This window comes from Pararge aegeria, chromosome 14, assembly GCF_905163445.1.
Source record: "Pararge aegeria chromosome 14, ilParAegt1.1, whole genome shotgun sequence".
NCBI classification, from domain to species: domain Eukaryota; kingdom Metazoa; phylum Arthropoda; class Insecta; order Lepidoptera; family Nymphalidae; genus Pararge; species Pararge aegeria.
In genome coordinates this window covers 8,234,436-8,245,848 of record NC_053193.1, presented here as the reverse complement: position 1 = coordinate 8,245,848, position 11,413 = coordinate 8,234,436, and the positions used below count along the sequence as shown (strand labels likewise).

The 11,413-nt window shown below is 37.7% G+C and overlaps 1 protein-coding gene across 1 annotated transcript; it reads left to right on the top strand.

Moving 5' to 3' along the window:
* Window positions 1-8,447: 8,447 nt before the first annotated feature.
* LOC120629358 (cathepsin B) lies at window positions 8,448-9,671 on the top strand. The gene has a single exon (XM_039898285.1). It carries the CDS (start codon window positions 8,459-8,461, stop codon window positions 9,587-9,589), a length of 1,131 nt encoding a protein of 376 aa, XP_039754219.1. The 5' UTR covers window positions 8,448-8,458; the 3' UTR covers window positions 9,590-9,671.
* Window positions 9,672-11,413: the final 1,742 nt, after the last annotated feature.

Sequence of the window (11,413 nt, the reverse complement as noted above, 5' to 3'; positions counted from 1 at the left end):
TCTAGAACTCTACGAGCATAAGAACTTAATAACTTTCTTTTTTTTTTCGTTTCTGATCCGCACCGCTAGGATCTGGAATGCCCTTCCAGCTTCCATTTTCCCCAGTTCCTACAATACGAGTACCTTTAAATCAAAACTGAATAGGCATCTTCAAGGCAGCCGCGCTCCATCTTAGGCTACATCATTGCAGTCAAGCGTTCGTCTATAAAAATAAAAATAAAACTATTTTGAAAGGTGTTGATTTTATTTTGCAAAAGTGATTTCCTTCTTTCTCACTTACGGAATTCATGGCAAAAGTAGAAATTTAATAAGATCTAAATAATAAAGATAGCATTCTGGGAAGCCCACAATAATAACAACGAGCGTAAAATTTACGAGTGCGTTGTCTCTCTTCCCCAAACTTTACTCGCATCACGCATGTTGCTTTTATTCATGCTATAAAACTTAATCAATGTTCATTGTGCGTATCACAGCATGTATCTAGACTCGAAAATATTAAACCTTTACTATTTATACTATTTAGTAAGATCTTTTTATGTAGAAATGATGACGTGACGAACTAAACAGATGGCCCTCCTGATGGTAAGTGGAGCGCCATCGCCTAAAGACAAGGCAACAATAAGCATGCAAGGAACATGTCCTGCAACTTCCACTGGTCCCTGGTCTTCTCCCACAATGAGAAGGGGATAAGGCCATAGTCCACTACGCTGGAGAAGAACATTATGGAGAACACTCAGGCATGCAGGTTTCCTCTCGATGTTTTTCGTCACGTAACTGGGAAAAGTTTGAGGTTCGTGTTCGGATTTGAACTCGGCCCCCCGAAAGTGAAGTCAAAGTCTTGGGCTATCACCGTTTCCAACTGCATATATATATATATACTTAGATATATAAAAAAGTGGGTGGGTATGTTCCGTATAGGCTCCCAAACTGCTGGACCGATTTCAATGAAACTTTCAGGGAATCTCCGGATTGACCTGGCGAGTAATCCTGTAAAGTTTGGTGACGATCGGAGCAGTCCTATTTTTGAACTGTCAAATACAGCTTTTATTTACTATGATGATATTCTATTGTTGGGTGTACATGGGTGTAGATAATGATCTTCACCCGCTCGAGAAGAGAATAGAAGAGAATGAATACTTAATTAAGGAGAGAAATAAATGATTTAATATATTATGAGACTTAAATTAAAAATTTAATTATGTAAGTTTATTGTTTAAATAAAATAAAGAAAAATCTAGCCCGGCGAAGCGGGCTGGGTACGCTAGTATGCTATAAAAAAATTATCTACTAATTACTGAATCTTTCTCTAAAAGGTGACTATGAACGCAGAAAAACTTTTATTTGATTTTCTAAGACCGTAGTAGTAGTTCATCGTAGTCTGCATCACCACTTACCATTAGGTGAGATTGCAGTCAAGCGCTAACTTGTACGTAGTGGAATATCTTTTTTATAAATACAATGAAACCGCAGCTTAATTTGTTATTTTATCACGATATTCAGATAATATTATAACGTTAAAAAAACATTCAGGTGGTTGGCGAGCGACGTCTCGTCAAAAGAATTTATTTGCCCTTCTTTTGTATAGAACCCTAAAAAGTAAAGTAGCCATGTAAATATGTTTAGGCTCTAAGAGGGAGGGAGGCCCTTAGGGTGAACGGCCTCAGTTTGCAAATAAAAACAGGAAGCTATCTTTGTTTAGTTCAAGATTAATATTAGGGATGCCTGTTATCTTCAGGGATTGCAAATAATTTGTTTGTCGGGCAGTCTACCGCGGTTTTAATTATTTGTTAATTAATTGAAATCTCAGTAAATTTCCGTTAACTCATTTGTTAATTAATTGGAAAGTTTCGTTACCTATCATACTAAAGTGTGTCTTTATCATCATATCAACCTTTTAGCAAGCAATTTATATCGCGTAGAAACTCAAGTCAAGGTCTAACTTATAATGGAATTAAAAAAAAATACATGAGCGCCTTCATCATTTTATACGAAACTGCTGCGAAAAGGACAATTGCTAATACAAAAGCCAATAGCAAAATCTTATTCATTCCGCGCTCGAGACAGAATAATGTTTGATATTATTGGAAACTTTCAATTTTCTTATGCAAATGCTGATTCTTCTTCGAAACTCTATGGGCGACCGTTTTCGGAATCGATACTTTTAAGACAATTTTGTTAAATTTATGACCATGAGTTCAATACCTACCTTACTATGGACCTACTTAAATCAGTGAAATGTTACAAAAGTATGATCTTGTATATTAACTGTTGGTTTTTATTATGGTGCTAAAACAAAAGGGCCTTAATCAGTCTTCCCTTCCGTTCGACATAGAGCCACATAGAGCCACCACAGCTTCAGCGTTAAAAGGCAACAAGTTGATATTTTCACAGAATAGGGACATTATTAATATTATCATCATCATCATCTTCATATCCACCCATTTCCCACAACAGGGCACGGATCGTCCCCCACATTGAGAAGAGGTCAAGGCGGTAGTCCGCCACGATGGCCTAGTGCAGATTGGTGGACTCCATACACCTTTGAGAACATTATGGAGAGCTCTCAGGCATGCAGGTTTCCTCACGATGTTTTACTTAACCGTTGAAGCATGTGATATTAAACGCGCATAACTTTGCCTTCCAAAAGTGAAGGTCGTTATTTGTGTACGAGTAACATTTTCCCAGAGAAAACACCACTAGACATAACACCATAGTAAAACTAATGATGATATATCACTGACGGTATCACTGAACCTGACACGACAATTTCATGGGTTAACTTTCGATTACTATATAGGTATATACTATTTACATTAGAGGAGCTGAAGGTGAAGTAGGACCAGGTCCAAAATGTACCTCTTCCTAATGCAGGGTAGACAGTATACCTATGATATGAAATAATAAATAATAATTCTAGACAATATACCTATGATATAAAGTATAAGCATAATAATTCTACGCTGCATTAGGAAGAGCTATATTTTGTAAAAGATGATCAGCAAGATTTAATAGGCACCGACTTAAAAATGTTGCAGAAAATATTATTTTTTTGCCATTATTGCTTATTACATTGTACAGGTCGGTATTTGCTTTTCTTAAAATCATTTTTGTTTGTTCAGTGACCCGTCCATGGGAAGTAGTATACAAGTCTATGTGATTTTGACTAATTTCAACCAATGTAACCTGGGTTAGTGAAAAATACACTGTGCATTCAATGTTATTGAGAAGATGGTTTCAACGGCTTCAATTATAATGTTGAGAGCTATATAAAAAGTAACTTCAATTATTCTTGATAACATTGCTAAATAAGAGATTGCTCCCTGTAGACTACGTGCACTAAAACAGTCTGAGTATAATTTGCTGAGTTAAAATGGTTTGCTTCTCTCGTCTTCTTAACAGTATGACACAAAATGGAATTTGAAACTAGCACAAATTAAGTTTGCTTCCATTCGCCAGCCTTGGGATCTGCGATTCCGGTACGGGGCTAAAACTTTGCATTGGCGCCCCTGCGTCCCCATTTGAGATTGATGAATACAACCGCGCAAAGCACTGTGCTAGAGAATGGGTAACGCTCTCGAAGTATTGATAGCCATTAAAAGCAGAGAACTGGAATATTTTGAATCTACATTTCTTTTTTATTCCACTCGAGTTAGCCCTTGACTACAATCTCACCTAAGATGCTAGCGGGCTAACCTGTTAGGGAGAATGGTAACCTACCTCTTATCGGTTTCTACGGACATCGCACCGGAACACTGGATCGCTTAGCGGCACGCTTTTGTCGGTAGGGTGGTGACTAGTCACGGCTAAAGCCAGACCAGAAGAAAAATTTATATTATAAATTCCCAAATGGCCCCTGAAGGGAATCGCTCATCCACATTGCTTACCATTGCCGAAGTCACCAAAATGTATAAACTTCTTCAAGTATAACATACATGGTTAAGTGGCAGGCTGAATAAGACCTGGCCTCAGAATTTTATAGCTCGAAAACTAACGTCAATGGTTAAGAAGGAGCTCTTTATCATTATATAGAACAGCAGTGGTCTCCGAAGTTTAAATTGCCCTAATGGTTGGAAACATTTGTAAAACACATCATACATCATTTGGCGGCACGTCTTTGTTGCTACCAAAAAAGACGGTGACCTGTCCTGAAAAAAATCAGACATTATAAATTCCTTAATTTCCCCGCCGGTGAACCCGGGACCTCTTCCCACTAATATGACTGCATCGTTCATCACTACGCCAGGAGGATAGTCGTTGTGTTGAACGAAGTGGTAATAGGCAGGGTGCATAGCTCTGAGAACCGAGAGACGTTAAATGCCAAAGGAGCTGGAGTTACGCACTGGTAAAGCAGCGTTGATAGACTCTCTCGGACAGGCGACATCAAACGAGTCCTCACGCCAGTGCACAAGACCTTGGCATTTATTTGGAACTCCTATAAAAAATGTCTCCATAATCTTCTCGAGGGCATGTGAAGTTTGCACTTGGCTAGCGCTGTAGACTTTGGCCTAAACCCTTCTTATTCTGAGTGGAGACCCGTGCCCTGTAGTGGGCCGGTATTGGGGTGATGATGATAAAAAAAGACCTTCATCCAGAATTGGACGAATATTTGTTAACATGATGACGATGATTCTGCTTACTAAATAAATTGCACCGCAACATTAATTTCAGAACTTAAAATGGTTTTGATAGGAAATTGCTTAGCTTAGACAGTATTCCCTTTAGACGAGAAGCACTAACACAAACCGAGTAGCTATTATAACTATCCTTTGTCCAGTGAGTTAAAATTGTTTGCTTCTCTCATCTTAACAATATGGCACAAAACTACACTTCCACAACAAACACAAATTCAATTTGCAAATGGAAGGCTGGATACAAGTATTATCTAACATTCCTTGTAATATTAGACATAATCCTTCCATTTGAACAAGGACAGATCTCGGTACACTATCTAATTGAGTGGACCCAAATAATTCTTTTATTGTACCTACGGACTTGGAAGTTCTTAGATTCATTCTATAAATACGTAATCGTATTTGAGTGGCCTCTTTTAAAAATAAAAAGTGTTTCTATAGTTGAAGGTTCCTTTGACATCTGACGGCTGATTTGAGCAGTGAGCAGCAACCCTGCTTTCTGAGTCAAAGGCCGTGGGTTCGATTCCCACAACTGGAAAATGTTTGTGTGATGAACATGAATGTCTTTCAGTGTCTGGGTGTTTATATGTATATTATAAGTGTTTATGTATAAAATTCTTAAAAGTATTCATCGGTCATCTTAGTACCCATAACACAAGCTACGCTTACTTTGGGGCTAGATGGCGATCTGTGTATTGTCGAAGTATACTTATTTATTTATTTGTTAAATAGTATTCACAATGATTGAAAAGTGAAATGCTTTTGGGACTTTAACCATTAACCGCTGTTTTAGTACTAGTAGAGCTTTTTGTGACAGAGCTTGTCTAAAAAAGGGAAGTACTATCGCCATGCTTATTTTTGCCGCTAAGCAGCGTTGTTGCAACTTGCAATGCGTCCCGGTCTGAAGGGTGTTGTTGCTGGTGTAATTACAGGCGCATGGGGCTTAACACTTAACTCTCAAATTAATGGACACAGGGCGGCATGTTGCAGGACGTGCTCATTGCATGCCCTGTGAAGTGTTACTCTGTTTATAGGTTTTCCATTTTCCATTTCACTAACGTACTTTGCACTAAAAAGTAACTATCAAAAGATTTTTTCTACAAAAAAATTGTCTCTAATAAAGTTATGACAGAAGGTCAGAATTATAAACCAAGGATTATGACTTTGTCCTTCTGTCACAACCTTGATATTTGGAATAAAAATACTTGCACGTCGAATTACGAATATGCCTATGCGTCTGCGTGCCTAGCCATGCGTCAAAAACCCAAAAGGTTGACATTGAGGAAGGAAAATATTGGTCATGGACATTCAAGGTGAGTAATATTTTTTTATTGGTATGCAGGCCACAGCAGACCTATCAACTTTCATTACGCCAAAAGGTATACAGGTTCAATAATTAAATTAAAAACAAAATTTGTGTTTTTATTGTGACAGCACAAACAAAAAGTATGGACCTTCTCTGCTGCCTAATTTAGGTAACCCTGCGCTATAGGCATCAAATACGTATAAGTTTTAACTATTTGATTGATGAAGGAGATTTGACAAGTCTACGCTACGCCACTTTGTTACATCTGTATAAAACCACACGTAAGACCACAGATTAAGTTCTCCATACACCTGTAACACGTTCCTAAATTCGTGTTTATAAAACAAAAGTGATATATTACCATCAATCACTTCAGATTAAACACGAGCATTAAGCCCAAGATCATTAATTAGACAGATGTAGGCACTGTATACAGATGTTCCCGTGCTCCCGACCGCTATGGGAAAGTGATTCGGGGTCTAATTTGCCATCTGGGGCAACAACCCGTCACTACCGCTCAGCTATCTCTGTGATGTCCCGAAGTTTCTTCATCCGTTTTGCCAAGTTTATGCCTTATGTTACGTTGGTTATAACATTGTTTAATTCGACTTGAATTACAAATTTATCGCTTCTGGTACGCTAACCTATTTGAAGAGTTTCTGTGCATTTTAATAAAAGACTCTGTTTTGTAGTATCACCATGTATATTATAATGAGGCCCTACCCGAAATCCCAACTAATAAAATGCGTAAGTTTTTTGTTTGGGTGTCCTTCACGCCCGAACTAAGCAACCATTCGACTTGATTCTTGGCATAGAAATTGAATTAAAAGGACGGAGAGTAACATGGGGTACTCTTAGTCCTGGAAAAACGTAAAATTTTATGTAAGAAAAATTCGTATTTTTACAGAAACAATCACGTCCTACCAAACAATCAAGTGACTTGGTTTATGGCATAGTAATAGTTGAAAGGACGAAGTGTAACATGGGTTGCTGTAAGTCCTGGATAAACATCAAATTCCAAGGAAACCACCAACTACAGGAATATTCATATTTTTAAACTAATTATCGTTCTTCCTTCCCCCGGCTGCACTAAAAGTTCAGTTTTTAATTGTAAATAGGTACGAAGATATACAGACTTATAAACCGCGGGTAACACAAAGGGGCGTTGCTAGTGTATTTGTGAATTAAATCAAAATAAACTGAGCCAAAAAGACAAACAAAAAGTGCTATGAATTAACACATACAACGCGACGTTACCGGTATCGATAGTCGAAACCGACTTACAACTACTTGCAAACGTTAAATACTAAGCGTGCTGAATTGTGTCAGAGATTTCATTCTCGTTTTTTTTCTTCACGTGTTTTATTTTATACCTAAACGCGTGTGTAGAAATTAAGGTACATATGTAGATCAATTTGAACGCTTATCAATATCTGATGATTTATAGGAATTCTATATAAATACAAAACATAACATCACTGATAGCCGTAAAACTTAATTAGGTCGCAAAGCGTAAAAGCCTCGTGTTTTAACACGGAATTACGAGATGCCATACAATATTGTATTCCAATCCAATTTATAACATAAGTAAATACGCTCGAAATACTGGAACTACGCGTGTATTTATACAAGAAACCGTAAAAGATTCAATATATACTTAAAAGGTAATTACAGGTTTAACGAAACCAGACGCGTAGAAATACAAAGGTTGGAACTCCTTTCGTAAAAGAACTCTGGACGACATTTGTCTGTTGCTTTATAAAAATATAGGTAGTTTTTACGGATAATAACTGCTGAATTATTTTGAGGTCATTTGACCTACAAGTAAAAGCGTATCCCAAAACTAACTATTGCTAACCTACCGTATTATACTCGAAATTGCCTTCATGACGCCAATTTTAATAGTTATTTTAATTAATAATATAATCAAATTTAAAATGCATTCCGCAAGAACGATAATTTCATAAGAGTATAAATTCAGTACCTATCAATTTTTAATTGTGGATCAGGAATAAGGTAGGTATTATTTATTCCCAAAAACCAAAATTAGTAGTAGGTATTTTTCCCGGTTCCCAAAAACCAAAATTTTGTTAAAGCCTGTTAGTATAACATTAGCAATAAGTAATAACTAAGAAAGATAATCAGTTTTACTCGAAACGTAAAATTCATAGAACACAAAACTTTGTATAAAATAAGTACCTACCATTTATGTTAGTATTTAAAACTTTAGAGAGCCGATTACGCGTAAATTCGATCATAAACCTATAAACTAAAATCATTTAAATGTAGGTACCAATCCTTATAAATATTAACTATAAACATCTATTATCAGAAACAAAATATAAGATTCTACTTAATAATGTATTTCTTGCAAGACAGTTTACTGACCGTAAAATCCACAACATTTGTGTTTGTTTTCTTTGTTCTAGATACTGGCGTGATTAACCTTCGACACGCGCGGTCAGGCGTTGTCCTGCCCCTCGTATCGTGCGGTCGCCGGTCAGACGCAATTACTCGGCGTATGAGCAATACACAGTACTCATGCACTGCTCTACTTGATATTACTTCAATACTTCAGTCGACGCGCATCGCTCGGTTAAACAGCGCGTCTGATATCCGGTTCGAAGGAAAAAAAGTGAAAATGAATATTGTCCGTGCTGCGTGTGTTGTATTAGTTTATTCACTAGCATTCTCGAAAGCAGAAGTACTTAATCCGCTCTCCGATGCCTTCATAGACATTATCAACTCACGACAGTCCACATGGAAGGCGGGCAGAAATTTCCCGTTATACATGACGTTGCGGTCCATAAAGAGTATGATGGGTGCCATACCGGATAATGACTTATTGAACTTGCTGACAGTGTTTCATGATCAAGAACTAATAGATAGTTTACCGGAAAGCTTCGATCCTAGGGACAAATGGCCGAATTGTCCCACTTTAAACGAAATCCGCGATCAAGGAAGCTGCGGTAGTTGCTGGGCGTTTGGAGCGGTTGAAGCTATGACGGACCGGTACTGTATCTACTCAAACGGTACGAAGCATTTCCATTTCTCCGCGGAAGATTTACTAAGTTGCTGTCCAGTTTGCGGCCTCGGATGCAACGGTGGGATGCCAACACTGGCTTGGGAGTACTGGAAACATTTTGGAATAGTTTCTGGTGGAAGCTACAACTCTTCTCAAGGCTGTTTACCCTATGAAGTAGCACCCTGCGAGCATCACGTGCCTGGGAATAGAATGCCATGCAGTGGTGACACAGGTACGCCAAAATGCTATAGAACATGCCGCAAAGGCTATCCGTCCACTTACAAACAAGATAAAAAATACGGCAAACACGTCTTCAACATTAGAGGTGGAGAACCACATATTAAGGCCGAAATATTCAAAAATGGTCCTGTCGAAGGTGCTTTTACAGTGTATGCCGATTTGCTGGCTTACAAAAGTGGTGTTTACAAACACGTTGCTGGCGAAGAACTTGGCGGTCACGCAATTAAGATTATGGGATGGGGAATTGAAAATGGTAATAAATACTGGCTTATTGCAAACTCTTGGAACTCAGATTGGGGTGACAATGGCTTCTTTAAGATCATTCGCGGCGAAGATCACTGTGGAATCGAAAGTTCGATAGTTGCTGGCGAACCTTTACTGGATTAAACAATTATTTGCAGGTACATTAATAAAAGTTAATTTTTTTTTAGGAAACCAAAGTGTAAGGCATTTTTAATAAATAGAATGAATAGGTGTTTTGCTTTTTTTTTAATCCCACAATCTTTGTTTTTTTATAAATATGATGAATGAACATATGATGAATGAATATACATAAATAAGCCGTGATAGCGCATTGGGTAGGAGCTTGACTTTACTTTCGTGGGAAAAACATCGTGAGGAAACCTGCATGCCTGAGAGTTCTACAAAACATTCTCAAAGGTGTGTGGCGTCCACAAATCCGCACTGGGCCAGCGTCTTGGACTACGGCCTTAACCCCTACTTATTGTGGGATGAGATCCGGTATAGCTGGTAATCGGTTAATGTGTTGATGCAGAAACACTTATGACAAACACCCAGACACCGAAAAACATTCACTTTCATCACGCAAACATTTTCCAGTTGTGGGAATCGAACCCGCAGCCTTAGACTCTGAAAGCATGGTCGTTTCCCACAGCGCCAATCGGCCTTCAAATAATAATTGTCTGTTATAAGGATCTTCCATACATGCAAAATTTCCTAGAATAATGACTAGACGATATTTTCTGCGGCAGGAGGTAGGTATTGCATTGAATAATTAAGTCATTTTTTTCTTCATAAGTGTAAAAAAAATTGTAATTTACTACAAGTAGGTCCTACCTACTTAGTGATCATAATTTCCTTTGCAGCTTGGTTGACTGGCAGATACCGCATTTTAGCGATATGGCCGTTAATTCTAGGTACCTAAAATCAAATGGTTTGTTTATTTATATTGTTGGACTAGTTTTCCGAGACTGCGTGAGTTTGTTTGGGTTTCTTTGAACCCCACGGAAACCGCCTTTTCCAAACTATAAAGTATCCTACATTCTTCCCAGGACGCAATCTATTTTCTTGCTTATTTTCATTGAAATCCGTTTAGTGGTTTAGCCGATAGTAATATAATATTAAAACAATGGGATTAGGCATGAAGAGATAACAGAAAAACATATTAACTTCCGTCTCTCCGATGACCTGAGTAAGTAAGAACTTAGATTTTTCTTTGTGAAATGCACATTACGGGATCGGAGGATCAAAGTAAGGTGTAGCATGAATTAATACTATAAATGCGTATTCACTTTATACTTGTAGGTACATATTTTACGAATTATTAGCACATATTTATATATACAGCATTTGCCACAATAGAGGATGTTTCTTGGTTTAGATACCTACAACTCAGTTAAGGGGGCTTTTGTACCTACCTACTACCATGGCTTAAAGCCGTTCTCAGTTCGTTGCCTATAGCTTAAAGCGATGGTAGTAAAATTCCTGGTATATATTCTTACTTACAAATTATACACTTACCTACCTTCCTTAGCAAACTTTTATATTATAAATAGATATTTAAAAATATTTTAAACTGTTTTCGAATGCTACAACACCTACAGAAAGAATCCGTGTTTTAATTGCTTACGAATACCTGATATAAACACGAGTACAAACATAAAGAAACACGTGCCTACTTCATGCATAATTAAAAAGAATATCTCTGTGTATGTAATTCAGTGACAGAGTATTCATACCACTCCGAGAAGAGGCTCTTTGCACGAGTGCTGTGAGCGTGACCTACAATGCTGCTCTTATGTCGGTTCTAAGAGCGTTAGCACACCCGCGCGGCGAAATTGTAGTAGCAATAACCGCTGTAATACCGCCATGACTTTTATTTATTTGTATCTACAACTTGCATGATTAAAATAATGTGAGATACAAAGTAAAACTAGTGTAAGTAAGTGACAGCATATTCATACCACTCCC